Here is a 16,005-nt window from a genome sequence, read left to right on the forward strand (position 1 = left end):
GAAAGATTCAGCCTGTCTGTCCACCCGCCATCATGTGCTTTTGAGGTTCACGACATGCAATGAGCAGATAAGGAGTCAAACAGCACAAGGAAACAAAAGAGGAACAGAAAACAGACTGCGCAATCACAAAAGAGAAAATAATATTTTCATGCAGGTGTGTTTATACAAGAGGAACGCCACACTGATTCCAAGAAAAAATACAGAAAAACAACCATAAATGAGTTATGAAAAAGTAACCATAATGTAATATACAGCATGTTCAAGAGGTTATGTTATGGCCTAGTGTTTCCATCCAAAGAACAATATTGTTGCTTTAAGTGTTAACCATCTGTGTCAAAGACCAGTACATCCACTCATATAGTTAGTATGTGTGTCCTTTTATCTCCGGTCAGTCTACTCTGTGCGGTTAGAGATGCCCCATGAACATGGTTATAATCTATAGTTATGTTCTCACCACATTTACCAAAATGGTGAGATGCCATTAAAGTCAATGTACAACACTCTTAGGATAGAGATAAACCATTATGTTCTGTAATTTAAAATTTCCAAAGTTTTGTGCTTATTAATTTTCTAAAATATCTTTATAGCTTTTCTGATCCAGAGCTCCAAATCCCCTGTATATATTTAAAGGGGTACTCCCGTGGAAAACTTTTTTTTTTTAATCAACTGTTTCCAGAAAGTTAAACCACCGCTCTCTGCTGACCTTTGCTGTCCATTTCAGGAACTGTCCAGTGCAGGAGAAAATCCCCATAGCAAACATATGCTGCTTTGTACAGTTCCTAAAATGGACAGCAGAAGTCCGCAGAAAGCACTGTGGTCATGACTAGTGTTGAGCGGCATAGGCCATATTCGAATTCGCGAATATTCGCGAATATATGGACGAATATTCGTCATATTCGTAACATTTTCGTTTTATTTTCGCACATGCGAATATTCGCATGTGCGAAAATTAACATATGCGAAATTCGCATATACAAAAATTAACATAAGTGAAAATTCGCATATGCGAAAATTAGCATATGCAACTTTTCGCATATGCGAAAATTCGCACACCGGTCTCACACAGTAGTATTAGAACCTTCTTACACCACATAAGCTGGAAGCAGAGAGGGAGGATCACTGTGATGTGTACTGTGAAAAAAATAAAAATAAAATAAAATAAACGAATATTCGTAATTACGAATATATAGCGCTATATTCGCGAATATTCGCGAATTCGCGAATATGCGATATTCGCGAATAAAATTCGAATTGCGAATATTCGCGAGCAACACTAGTCATGACATCAGAGGAAATGCATTTCTTTTGGATTTCTCTTTAGTATACAGCCACTAAAAAGTACTGGAAGGATTACGATTTTTTTTTATAGAAGTGATTTACAAATCTGTTTAACTTTCTGCCACCAGTTGATTTTAAAAAAAAGTTTTCCATGGGAGAACCCCTTTAACCTCTTAATGACAAGCCAATTTTTGTTTTTTATTTTCGTTTCTTCCACCTCACCTTCTTAGAGCCATAAGTAATTCATTTTTAGCACATTCGTTTTTTTTTAAAACAGTGCACTACAAAGAAAAGCTAAAATGCAGCGGCTGTACCGCTTTGCTGTAAAATGAGGGTAAGTGATTTATATAAGGGGGTGTGTGCTGTATACTGAGGGGCACTGATTTACATAAAGGGGTGTGTGCTTTATACTGAGCGTTAGTGATTTATATAAGGGTGAGTGTGCTGTATACTAAGGAGCAGTGATTTATAAAATAGTTGGACCCCCTGTGATCTCCCGTACGGGGCCTGGGAACTGCCGTGCATCTGCGCAGCTAATGTTTGTGTCATCGACCTCACTAAGAAGTCCCTTCCATTCTCCTCTATGGGAGAGGCGGAGATGCAAAGTTCTCAACCATAGAGATACATTGAGGGAGCGTGTCGGCCGCAGCGTCATGCTGTGGCCGACATGCCTCCTGCATGGGGAGAGCGGTGGCAGAGCCGGGGCCCCATACAGGAGATCGCGGGGTCCAACCTCTGGGACACTTATCCTCTATCCTGCTGAGTGTTCCATGGCTGCAGTATTCCTTTAATTTCATCTCTATGCAAGGGACCTGGAGCTCTGTATCAGATGGTAAGAGCACATAAAGATCAAGTTAAAGGGGTACTTCGGTGGAAAACTTTTTTTTTAATTTAAATCAACTGGTGCCAGAAAGTTAAACAGATTTGTAAACTACTAAAAAATCTTAATCCTTCCATTACTTATTAGCTGCTGAATACTTCAGAGGAAATTCTATTCTTTTTGGAACACAGAGCTCTCTGCTGACATCTCTGTCCATTTTAGGAACTGTCCAGAGTAGGAGAACATCCCCATAGCAAACATATGCTGCTCTGGACAGTTCTAAAATGGACAGAGATATCAGCAGAAAGCACTGTGCTTGTGATGTCAGCAGAGAGCACTGTATTCCAAAAAGAAAATAATTTCCTCTGTAGTATTCAGCAGCTAATAAGTACTGGAAGGATTAAGATTTTTAAATAGAAGTAACTTACAAATATGTTTAACTTTCTAGCACCAGTTGATTTAAAAAAAAAAAAGTTTTCCACCCGAGTACCCCTTTAAATAGATAATTAAAAAAATTATATAAAGACATAAAAAGAAGTTAATCAGCTCAGAATTTTTGATCTAGAAGCAACATGGTATTATAGGTGAACATACACTTCAAATTATTGTTGCTCTACAGGACTCTTCAATAATTAATTGTGTATCTAAGGAAAAGGTCTTTATATAGTGGAATTCTATGTATTTGGGGGAGGAAGATAAGGCAGGGTTGACACACCATTTATTGCTTCCAACATAGCTATACATCAGTATCCTGTCAAAAAAAGTAAACCCTGGCACACTGCATCAGGCCCGTCTATGCTGCAGAGTCTAGCTACGATAAATAAGTGTATATGTACAGATAGTGGTCACTAGCTGACTACATTAAGAACATTAAAGCGAAATACAGTGTGCCGCGGGATACGCCTGCACTTCTTAACAGGATACTAAAGAATAGCTAAGGCAGAAGCAATAACTGCTCAGTGACTCCAGCCTATACTACGGCTTAGATCAGGCAAAAACTAAATTGTAACTGTTTGCCTAGAGCCATATTTAAAAGTACATTTTTAACTATGAGTGCAACCTATGTTGTCTATTTATGAAGGGGTGTACCTCTGTTGGAGCATGCTGTGATCGTCTTTAGATCCAAATTTTTGGACCTATTTATTTCTAATATACAGTGGTCCCTCAACATACGATGGTAATCCGTTCCAAATGGACCATCGTTTGTTGAAACCATCGCATGTTGAGGGATCCGTGCAATGTAAAGTATAGGACAGTGGTCTACAACCTGCGGACCTCCAGATGTTGCAAAACTACAACACCCAGCATGCCCGGACAGCCGTTGGCTGTCCGGGCATGCTGGGTGTTGTAGTTTTGCAACATCTGGAGGTCCGAAGGTTGAAGACCACTGGTATTGGAAGTTGTACTTCCCTGTCCCCGCTGCTCTGGACCATCACCGCTGCCTTGGATGTCGCCCTCCATCGCTGTCGCCGCATCCCCGAGGTGTCCCCGATGCTCCGGCAAGGCCTCTGCTTCCCCGGCATCTTCGCTCTCCATCCCCGTTCTCCGTCGCCACCATCACGTCGCTACGGACGTCTCTCCTATTGGATGACGGGACAGCATGTGCAGCGACGTGATGACGAAGATGGAGAGCGCCGTCGATGGAGGGGATCCCGAAGAGGACGCGCCGGAGCCCGAGGACAAGTAAGTGATCGTCAGCGGCACTGTAAACGGCTATTCGGTGGCAGCTGAAGCAGTCTGTGCTGCCGGCAGAGACGTGCACACATAGGGCTCAAAGGGGGCTTGAGCCCCTGCCTTTTCATGCACCTGCCCCTTAATGCCCTGTTTTTATTTTTTTGTTGTTTTTTTTTTAAAGGTGTGAGGCACAGAGGCACAGGGGCAGGAGTGTATAGAGGCACGGCTGGTAGAGATAACAGCAGAGGACAAGAAGAAAGAGCAGATACAAGTGTTAGGAAGTGACATCTTGTCATACAGGCATTCTCTGGACACTGTCTCCCGGGGTCCTGCTGCTGCTGATGGCCCCTCCCCCTCCCTGATCCTCTCTGGGTAAGGAAAGGAAGAGATGGAGGATAGAAGATCAGCTGGAGCTGCCATGAGGGGACAGTAAGTGATCATCAGCCGGGTCTGTCAGGGAGGACTGTAGGGAGGGTGGACTGTGTGAGGGGACTTAGAAGAGTCCACAGTGACAGTAACTGATGATCAGCAGGGTGGTCTGTCAGGGAGGACTGTAGGGAGGGTGGACTGTGTGAGGGGACTTAGAAGAGTCCACAATGACAGTGACTGATGATCAGCAGGGTGGTCTGTCAGGGAGGACTGGCCGCCTCTGTACAAGCAGCTTCAGGGAAATTATAGTGTGTTTTTGTGTTGTTTTGTTTTTTTCCTTATTTATTCTGATATACACTATGGGGGGGATTTAACAAGACCTGTCCAGAGGAAAAGTTGCCCATAGCAACCAATCAGATTGCTTATTTTACTTTTGAAAAGGCCTCTGAAAAATGAAAGAAAGAATCTGATTGGTTGCTATGGGCAACTTTTCCTCTGGACAGGTCTTGTTAAATCTCCCCCATAGTGTCCCCCACCTACAGTACCTGAAAAGCTTAGTCCAGCATAGTTGTTCTTTCCCTCCCTATAAACCAGTGTTTCCCAACCAGGGTGCCTCCAGTTGGTACAAAACTACAACTCTCAGCCAAAGGCTATCCAGGCATGCTGGGAGTTGCAGTTTTGCAACAGCTGGAGGCACCCTGCTTGGGAAACACTGCTACAAACCAAGTGTTACCCACCTGTGCCCCTATAATGCCATTCCACATCTGTATCTTCCCCACATCATCAGTCCCTGCAATCTTTGTATTGTCCCACCTTTCTTGTGGACCTGTCCAGAGGAAAGTTGCCCATAGCAACCAATCAGATTGCTGCTTTCAGTTTTCAGAGGCCTTGCTAAAAATGAAAGAAGCGATCTGATTGGTTGCTATGGGCAACTGGACAACTTTTCCTCTGGACAGGTTTTGATAAATCTCCCCCATTTTGCTGCAGAATTTCTGCTGGTAATTCAATAACAAAATTCAGAGTATAAAATCTGCAGCAAAAAAATCTGTAGCAAAATCCCAATGGCTGGATTCACACTGTATTTGTGTTAACATTTAACCCCTTAACGACGCAGGACGTATATTTACGTCCTGCGCCGGCTCCCGCGATATGAAGCGGGATCGCGCCGCGATCCCGCATCATATCGCGTCGGTCCCGGCGCTAATCAACGGCCGGGACCCGCGGCTAATACCACACATCGCCGATCGCGGCGATGTGCGGTATTAACCCTTTAGAAGCGGCGGTCAAAGCTGACCGCCGCTTCTAAAGTGAAAGTGAAAGTGACCCGGCTGCTCAGTCGGGCTGTTCGGGACGGCCGCGGTGAAATCGCGGCGTCCCGAACAGCTGATCGGACACCGGGAGGGCTCTTACCTGCCTCCCCGGTGTCCGATCGACGAATGACTGCTCCGTGCCTGAGATCCAGGCAGGAGCAGTCAAGCGCCGATAATGCTGATCACAGGCGTGTTAATGCACGCCAGTGATCAGCATTAGAGATCAGTGTGTGCAGTGTTATAGGTCCCTATGGGACCTATAACACTGCAAAAAAAATGTAAAAAAAAAGTGTTAATAAAGGTCATTTAACCCCTTCCCTAATAAAAGTTTGAATCACCCCCCTTTTCCCATAAAAAAAATAAAACAGTGTAAAAAAAATAAAAAATAAACATATGTGGTATCGCCGCGTGCGTAAATGTCCGAACTATAAAAATATATCATTAATTAAGCCGTACGGTCAATGGCGTACGCGCAAAAAAATTCCAAAGTCCAAAAAAGCGTATTTTGGTCACTTTTTATATCATTAAAAAAATGAATAAAAAGTGATCAAAAAGTCCAATCAAAACAAAAATCATACCGATAAAAACTTCAGATCACGGCGCAAAAAATGAGTCCTCATACCACCCCATACGTGGAAAAATAAAAAAGTTATAGGGGTCAGAAGATGACATTTTTAAACGTATAAATTTTCCTGCATGTAGTTATGATTTTTTCCAGAAGTGCGACAAAATCAAACCTATATAAGTAGGGTATCATTTTAACCGTATGGACCTACAGAATAATGATAAGGTGTAATTTTTACCGAAATATGCACTGCGTAGAAACGAAAGCCCCCAAAAGTTACAAAATGGCGTTTTTTTTTCGATTTTGTCGCACAATGATTTTTTTTTCCGTTTCGCCGTGCATTTTTGGGTAAAATGACTAATGTCACTGCAAAGTAGAATTGGCGACGCAAAAAATAAGCCATAATATGGATTTTTAGGTGGAAAATTGAAAGGGTTATGATTTTTAAAAGGTAAGGAGGAAAAAACGAAAGTGCAAAAACGGAAAAACCCTGAGTCCTTAAGGGGTTAAAGCACAACTCCATTGCTTATGATAAATAACTATTGTGCTGAACCAATTTGGCTTCTAAATACCTTAAAGGGGTACTTTTTTTTTTTTAATGAACTGGTGCCAGAAAGTTAAACAGATTTCTAAATTACTGCTATTTAATAATATAGCAGTTGTATGCTACAGAGGAAATTCTTTTCTTTTTAAATTTCTTTTTTGTCCTGTCCACACTGCTCTCTGCTGACACCTCTGTCCATGACAGGAACTGTCCAGAGCAGGAGAGGTTTGCTATGGGGATTTTCTCCTGCTCTGGACAGTTTCTGATACAGGCATCAGGTGTCAGCAGAGAGCACTGTGGACAAGACAAAAAGAAATTCATAAAGAAAATAATTTCCTCTGTAGAATATAGCTGCTAATAAGTACAGGAAGGGTAAAGATTTTTTTTTAATAGAAGTAATTTACAAATCTGTTTAACTTTCTGGGACCAGTTGATTAAAAAAATAAAAGTTTTCCACCAGAGTACCCTTTAACAGGGCTCCTTTCTCCCCACTCCTGGAACTGTCCACAGCTGATAACTGAGCATAGACCATATGCAGCTTATGTAGCACCAGACCCAGTGTGACACGAGGTGTGGACAGCACCAGGACACTGCGATGAGCTTATCTCCAGCCGCAGTGATGTCCCACCTCGGTCGGTAATAGGCTGAGCGCATGTCATATAAGGAGCCTTGACCTGTTATATGACACTGCGCTCATTGTATTACTGGTCAAGGTGGGAAATCACTGCGCCGGCAATAAGTTCATCGCAGTGTTTCGATCTGTGCACAGGAAGCAGAAAGAAGGCCGGAACAGAGGACAGAAAAGATATATCAGTGCAATTGGGGAGCTGGCGATGGTAAGTTAAAGGGGGGGTCCAAACGCTGGGCCCCCCGCAATCTCGTGCACGGGGCCACAGCTCTGCCGCGCAGGGGGCGTGCCAGTCGCGGCGTGATGTCACGGCTGACACGCCTCCTCCATGCAGTTCAATGGGAGAAGCGGGGAGGCAGCGTTTGTACCTCCCCGCCTCTCCCATAGAACTGTAAGGGGACAGGGCAGGGAGGGTGCGTAACTGTCGACCTTTCACTGAGTGTTAATGCGGGGGCCCCGTTAGGGAGATCGCGGGGGTCAAACACTTATCCTCTATCCTGTAGATTTCCCAAGCACAGTCCTCAAGTCCCCCTAACAGGTCATGTTTTCAAGATTCCCTTAGTCTTTCACAGGTGATATAATTCTGGTCTGTGCATCAGGCATCTCTACAACTATATCACCTGATAACATGACCTGTTGGGGGTATTTAAAGGACAACTGCAGCCAAATTTAACTTATCCCCTATCCACAAGATAGGGGATAAGTGTTTGATCGCGGGGGGTTCGACCGCTGGGACCCCCCGCGATCTCCCTAACGGGGCGCCGGCATTAACGCTCATTGTGAGCGCTAATGCGCGTAGCGCTCTGAGCTCGACGGTTTACGCCCCGTCCCCGCCCTGTCCCCATACAGTTCTATGGGGGAGGCGGGGAGGCATGAACGCTGCCTTCCCGCCTCTCCCATAGAGATGTATGGAGGGGGCATGTCGGCCGCAACATCATGCTGCGGCCGGCATGCCCCCTGCACGGGAGAGCTACGGCACAGCCGCGGCCCCGTACAGGAGATCGCAGGGGGGCCCAGCAGTCGGACCCCCCGCGATCAAACACTTATCCCCTATCCTGTGGATAGGGGATAAGTTAAATTTTGGCTGCAGTTGTCCTTTAAGGACCGTGCTTGGGTTAACACTGGTCTAGGGAGTTGCATATGGATCGAGTGTGCCCTTTTTTTCACATTGAGCCCCTGCCCCTCAAAATTCCTGTGCACGTCCCTGGCTGCCGGATAGCCGTTTATGAGATGGCCCCGACATAAAAATGTTGAAATGATCGTATGTCAGGGCCATCGTATGTCGAGGGGTCACTGTATTTTCACAATACAATATAGACAGCATGACATTGCTGCTTAGAATGCACAAGAGGAGGCCCACTCCACACTTAAATTTTAGTCTTTATAATGGCCATAGCTCTATTCTTTTTATACAAAGCTCAAAATCTCTTGTATAGTAATGAGGTTTACTGCTTACTGTTTTATTTTTTAACTCAATGTAGAAACAGTATACAATTAGCTCCCCCTAGTGATCTGCACAGGGAGATGGAATTTTCTATTTTAACTATTGCATACCTATGCAGAGGAACTCTGTATCAGAAATACGAGATTTAACCTTGATAAAGATATATCATAAAAGATATCTTCAAATAACTGGGAGTACAGATACACAAATACACCTTGATACGGTTGATGGATGCATCTCCAATAACTGAAAGGGGGTAAAGTGGTGTAAAAGTGAATAGCAAGTGACCTCTGCACAGCAAACAAACCAGGTCCCACAAGAAATAACCTGACTGGGAAGAAGAGGATATCATCTGAAGAGCTTCTCATTAACCTTTTCTCTAGAACCAACGCCAGTATGTGGCCTATGAACTGGAGAAACTGAGAGACAAAGTATAAAAGCAGTGGGTTAGTTTTTGTTGGTTTCTGGACCGGATGAAGGAGGATGTGGGGGCCTCACGGAATAATGTAAATATTCTATATAAAAACTATCTGTATTTAGACATGTAAAGAGAGTGAATCCCCGTAACAGCAGGTGTGAGCTCACTTCCTGTACATTTGTAAAGAAAATTAGTAAAAATAACAGCAAGTTACAAAACCAGCAAGTAGTACAGTTTCCTTTGTGTGCAGTAAATAACCTCGCACCACATGAAACTTCCTTAATCCAAAAAGGGAATCATTTTGTATTAAGTGAATTATAAAGGTTGAGGCATGACCATAGATTTTTAAAATAATTGTAGTATCCCATGTTCAGAAATGTAAAATCTTTTACGACATAAGACGTGTATAACATTTTGTAACAAATTAATATCCTAATCTTTTGCTCTTTGAATACAACTACATGTTGTCTAGATGTCTAACAATTTTCCAACTCCACTCTAAATGATCTAGACTTACATCTGTTCAGTGTTTTTTTTTTTTTTTTTACACTTTCTGTTTGCTGTTGGAGGACTTGTACTATATAGCATTGAAGTGGTCCATGTTCTGATATCAAAGATAGTTGCAACTTTTTCCACATAAAAATACATATCCAGGCTTAGAGCGTATTTACACATTCTGGTCATGTGAACTTTTTTTTTGCCCTAATTTGGTGAATATCATGGCATATATTCCTTACGATGGTAAAAAAAAAGTACCGGTATGTATAGTTTTTCAATTAGAAATGGAAGCTTCAAAGAGCTAATGCCTCTATATTCACAACAGAAAGTGCAATATATCTGTGGTGTACATAAGGTATTCTGGTTATGATGACATACCCCAAGGTGTACTGACGGTGGGCCTGTTGACTACTAATGACTACCCTCAGCTTTTTTCCAACTCAAAAGCACAGTCTACTGCAAAGCTTTCGCACTTTTCATGCTGGTGGCACCATTTTTAGACATGTATAGTTTAGTGAAACACCCCTCATCATACTGCCAATTGTGCATATCATGTTCTACGTCATGTGTCATGCCACATTATTACCATCCCCCTCTCCTCCTCCTCCTCCCTGGCCTGTTTCCTCCGGAGTTCATCTAGCAGGCTCAGGTACAGGCTCGATATCTCTGACAAGTGACATCCTCCCACTTGCAGCACCATGTCAGAGACATCACATGTCAATGCCGGCAGCCACCGCTGCTCACTGATTTAAAGTGGCCGCGGCCTATGCTCTTGATTTTGAACAGGCAGTTGGTGCCGCGGCCACTTTAAATCAGTGAACAGTGGTGACTGCTGCTGCAGGACAGGATGGTCCTCCGACACTCCCTGGTCTGCTGGATGTGTAGCTTCTTTTTGTATATATTTTTTACTCTACCCTATACATCATTTTTTCCACAGACAACCCCTTTAAGGGTAAAAGAATACTTAAGGTTTCTTAAAGGGGTTTTCCATGAAAATATCTGCATACTTACCTCACCCACTCCCCAGATGCTGCAGCTGTCATATCTTTGAGACTCTGGTATTGTTTTTACTTCTGGAAATGTCCCACTTGCCACTCAGCCAATCACAGAATGGAGCTGGGAGTGAGACGTCACAGGAGAAGGAAACAAACACTTGAGCGTGGGCCGGAAAGTATGACAACTGCAGCGATGAGGAAGTGGGTGAAGTACAGTCAATATGCGAGCATTTGTTGTTTTACAGCACTGAAAGGCATAGATTAAACCATGGGGTTTTCATGGAAAACCTGTTTAATAATACGCTTAGTAACCCATTTGCAACTGTATGCAACCTGCCGCTCTGAAAATAAAGCGTTGGTGGAATTTATTACAGTAAGTTGCCGCCCGTTCTTTCTTCCATTATATATGATTTGGATATCTATTCACATGGACTGAGCACCGCTGTTCATATACGCTGGGAGTGCAAATGACTGTATCATCACATAGGAACCTGTGGGCCGTTTATCCGGAGGAAGGGGTTAACAAGGGATTGCAGTGACAGCTGGCACTCTATCTGTCTACTCTTTAATAATACACCTCATGAATAAAAACTAGTGTTGAAAAAATCTGGAGATATTGCCTGTACCAACCAATCAAATTTCAGATAAATATATACCGTATTTTCACTCCATAAGACACACTTTTTCTCCCCCAAAAGTGGGAAGGAAATGTCTGTGCGTCTCATGGAGCGAATGTGTGTGCAAGTGCAGGGGCGCTTGCACACACATTCAGCTGCGCTTGCACACACACCCCTGCCGGCTGCTCAGTAGGGGGGGCAACTGTTTTAAAACCGTGACCAGCGGCGGTCCCGGACACTTCTGCTTTTTCTATGTTTCATATCTCACGAGTGACCAGTGACGTCTCCTGCCAGGTCCTCTACGCAGCGTCAGGGACGTCACTCCTCATTTCCTGCAGCGGCGGTGTAGTGAAGAAAACTGTGTCTTGAAGCATTCTGTGTCAGCGACTACAGGAAATGAGGAGTGACGTCCCAGACACCGCGCAGAGGAGCCGCAGGAGAGGTCACTCGTCATATTATCCACACAGCCCACAAGACCTGCCACATTACCTAAGCCTGCCGAGCGCGGCCAGGTAAGGAAATATGAAAAATAGAAAAAGGAGGGGGGAGCAATGAGCAGGGGAACTATACTGCCAACCTAATGGGGGGGAACTGCAACCTAATGTGGGGGAACATACTGCCTACCTAATGTGGGGGAACATACTTCCAACCTAATGTGGGGGAACTGTACTGCACCTAATGTGGGGAAACTATACTGCCTACCTTAAGTGGGGGAACATACTGCCTACCTAATGTGGGGGAACATACTGCCTACCTAATGTGGGGGAACATACTGCTTACCTAATGTGGGGGAACATACTGCTTACCTAATGTGGGGAAACATACTACCAACCTAATGGGGGGGGGGGGACTGCAACCTAATGTGTGGGGAAAATACTGCCAATCTAATGTGGGGGATCTATACTGCCAACCTAATGTGGGGGATCTATACTGCCAACCTAATGTGGGGGATCTATACTGTCAACCTAATGTGGTGGAACATGTGCTCCTGACCTATAATGCCTATAATATTTTTTTTCTTGTTCTCCTCCTCTAAAACCTAGGTGCGTCTTATGGTCAGGTGCATCTTATGGAGCGAAAAATACGTTTTTTTTTTTTTTTTTAACAAAACGAAAACAAAATTGAAACCAGCAAATGTCCAGTTTTTGTATATGAGGCCTAATATAGATCTGAACTAGATGATGACATACTTACCAACAGTGCCTATTTTGCTTAGACCATCCTGGACAGTTGGGTTGCAAAAGGAGAATGTTTTTTCATGAAACTTGCCCAAAACTGGGTATTTGGTGGGATTTATATTTTCATACACCAATAAGTTTACTACCATGTGGTAAATACTCACCTCCAGCAAGGCAATGCCTATGCAAACTCCAATAATACAGATGAAATTATTCAATATGAATGTCTGAATACTGTTCATGCAGCCCTAAATAGGAAGAGAGGAAAATATTAAAAGTAAATCACGGCACATCGATTTAAGCAACTTAAGATAATAGGGTTTTATACTATACTATACATACTGTGCTATCCATGCTAAATGCATTAAAATAAGACATATCTGGAAAAGCATATAAAGGACACTATAGTATGAGTTCTACAATTTTACAGGGTGGGCCATTTATATGGATACACCTTAATAAAATGGGAATGGTTGGTGATATTAACTTCCTGTTTGTGGCACATTAGTATATGTGAGGGGGGAAACTTTTCAAGATGGGTGGTGACCATGGCAGCCATTTTGAAGTCGGCCATTTTGAATCCAAATTCAGTTTTTTCAATAGGAAGAGGGTCATGTGACATCAAACTTATTCAGAATTTCACAAGAAAAACAATGATGTGCTTGGTTTTAACGTAACTTTATTCTTTCATGAGTTATTTACAAGTTTCTGATCACTTATAAAATATGTGCTGCCCATTGTGTTGGATTGTCAATGCAACCCTCTTCTCCCACTCTTCACACACTGATAGCAACACCGCAGGAGAAATGCTAGCACAGGCTTCCAGTATCCGTAGTTTCAGGTGCTGCAGAATGGGCAAAACAAAAATTGGAACAGGACCCTCAGTTTATGCAGAAGATTTTGTTCAGTGATGAGGCAAACTTTTATGAGAATGGTGAAGTTAACGAACAAAACCACCGCTATTGGTCTGACAATAACCCACATTGGATAGATCCCTCCAAGACTGTATGAACACAAAAATTGATGGTGTGGTGTGGTATATGGGGTACAAAGATAGTTGGGCCATTCTTCATCAATGGAAACCTCAAGGCCATTGGATATGCGAAATTGCTACATGATGATGTGCTTCCCTCTTTATGCACTGAAGCTGGCACGTTCCCTGAGTTTTTCCAGCAAGATGGTGCACCACCACATTATGCGTGTCAGGTCAGAGCATTCCTAGATGAACAGTTTATTGGAAAGTGGATTGGTCGTCGTGGGCCAGTTGAATGGCCCCTTAGACTTTTATCTTTGGGGTCATCTAAAGGCAATTGTCTATGCTGTGAAGATACGAGATGTGCAGCACCTGAAACTACGGATACTGGAAGCCTGTGCTAGCATTTCTCCTGCGGTGTTGCTATCAGTGTGTGAAGAGTGGGAAAAGAGGGTTGCATTGACAATCCAACACAATGGGCAGCACATTGAACACATTTTATAAGTGGTCGGAAACTTGTAAATAACTCATGAAAGAATAAAGTTACGTTAAAACCAAGCACATCATTGTTTTTCTTGTGAAATTTGCAATAAGTTTGATGTGTCAAATGATCCTCTTCCTATTGAAAAAACTAAAGTTGGATTCAAAATGGCCGACTTCAAAATGGCCACCATGGTCACCACCCATCTTGAAAAGTTTCCCCCCTCACATATACTAATGTGCCACAAACAGGAAGTTAATATCACCAACCATTCCCATTTTATTAAGGTGTATCCATATAAATGGCCCACACTGTATACTGTTTTTAAGGGTGGTAGTCTGATCCCTGGGAAACCACACTGAACTGCACAATGTATATTGGAGAACTGGGGCTACCCCTTCCTTGCTGTGGCCCTCTCTGCTGCAATGCCAAAATAATTTCCCAGCACATGGCAAGCATTTTTGGTCATTTTCTTTTTTCCCTCACCACAATGTCATAGCAGAGAGGAATGGGAGCTTACCTGTGATTGGCCAGAGAATTAGAGGAAAGAAAGTGCCTGTGTAAGCACTGCTGGCTAAGAGCCCAGCACTGCCCCTCCCCCCCCCCCCTAAATAAAGGGAATGAAAAACATATGTGCACGGTAGAGGGGACTGTCAGAGGCTCAATAACAGCAATAAGAGCCCACAAATCACTGTGTCCCCACTCAGAGTTCTCCCCATTTGTTTAAGTGACTGGTAGGGGTTTCAGAACAGCTGTAGGAGACAAATTCTTTATAAAGTCTATGAGCCAGCCTCCTGCAGCAAGGAGATGGTGGAGGTGGGGGTGGGTAAGACAGTGCTTAGCTGAGTGCTTCTTCCCATTTATTTTAGCATCTGATGTGGGTCCTAGCACCCAGATCCCACCTATCAAAACTTTCAACATGTCTCGGGTGGAAATGCCTTGTAGAACACATGGTAGTGTACATTTGCATGTTAAAATAGGCATTGCATGTTTTTTAGGGACTCCCAGAGGATAAATTCCTTACCACTGCATACCTTAATCTACAAAGTAGTCTACCAACACTTCATTTTATAAAGTGCCTGGGATGGAAAAGTAAAAAAAAAAAAAAACATCATTTTTTACTGCAAATCCACAGTTGCGTAAAAAAAATTGCCTTAACAAGACCAAAAGCTCCAAAAGCAAGAAGAAAAGCAATGATAAGTTTCCCCCTAGGTACTTTACACTTACTGTCTTATATACAGGCCAGTTGCTCCTTGATCCTGCAGTGCAGAATCCACTCCTGTGCTCAATTATAGGCTCAGAGGTGTCAGTCCCATTAGCAGTACCATTGATTTTTGGGTTAGAAGGGAGGGAAGATGTATTTCTGCAGGAGCAAGGATACAAGTTGACTGAAGAATTTTCAGAGATTTTCTGATTTTTCATCCAATCTTCAGGTGCGTACCAACCACAGCAGCTCATCTGTAATACAAGAAGTTTAATAGATAGATCTCCAAGTGTACTATACTATCATGCATCAGTAATACAGAAAGTTAAAATAAAGATTTCATTACATCAGCCCCACTCTCTACTGACACCTATGTCCATTTTAGGAACTGTCCAGTGTAGGAGCAAATCCCCATAGAAAACCTCTCCTGCTCTGGGCAGTTCCTAAAATGGACAGAGATGTCAGCAGAGAGCACTGTGGTCAGGCAAAAAGGAAATTCCAAAAGAAAAGAACTTCCCGTGGATCATAACAGCAGCTGATAAGTACTGGAAGGATTAAGACTTTTTAATAGAAGTAATTTACAAATCTGTTTAACTTTCTGGTACCAGTTGATTTAAAAAAAAAATGTTCTAGTTGAGTACCCCTTTAAAGGGAAACTGGCAGCTGTTTCACCCACACTAAACCCAATACACATGGTTATAGTCCAGGTAATCTGGTTCACCATCACGATAACCCTGTATATGGGGTTTAGTTTTGGTAAACCGGCTGTCGGTTTGCCTTTAACAGTACAGGTGAAATATATTGTCATCCCTAGGCCAAAAATCTCTCGTGTATAGAGATGTCCTGTCTTGATGGTGGATGTTAAGAGAAGGAATTTAAATCCCAAAATGCTTGATTTTTTGTTCCCACAGGAAAGAAGATGCTACTAGATGTATATGGCAATGGATTATTCCTCACTTCATATTGAAAATACATACACACTTCACCAAGCCAAGTGTGCATGTGTATG

The 16,005-nt window shown here is 43.0% G+C and overlaps 1 protein-coding gene across 7 annotated transcripts in view; it reads right to left on the reverse strand.

Annotated features, from left to right (window-relative positions):
- The window catches only part of LOC130293335 (CD82 antigen-like), a 147,047-nt gene that overhangs the window by 8,774 nt on the left and 122,268 nt on the right, over positions 1 to 16,005 (reverse strand). For all 7 annotated transcript variants that reach the window (XM_056541874.1, XM_056541877.1, XM_056541878.1 and 4 more), the window contains 2 exons: positions 15,020 to 15,250; positions 12,503 to 12,586 (listed from right to left, as the gene is read on the reverse strand). In XM_056541874.1, the coding sequence (XP_056397849.1) occupies positions 12,503 to 12,586; positions 15,020 to 15,250 (315 nt within the window). The remainder of the gene's footprint in view (positions 1 to 12,502; positions 12,587 to 15,019; positions 15,251 to 16,005) is intronic.

The sequence above is a fragment of the Hyla sarda genome, chromosome 10 (genome assembly GCF_029499605.1).
Source record: "Hyla sarda isolate aHylSar1 chromosome 10, aHylSar1.hap1, whole genome shotgun sequence".
In the NCBI taxonomy this organism is placed as follows: domain Eukaryota; kingdom Metazoa; phylum Chordata; class Amphibia; order Anura; family Hylidae; genus Hyla; species Hyla sarda.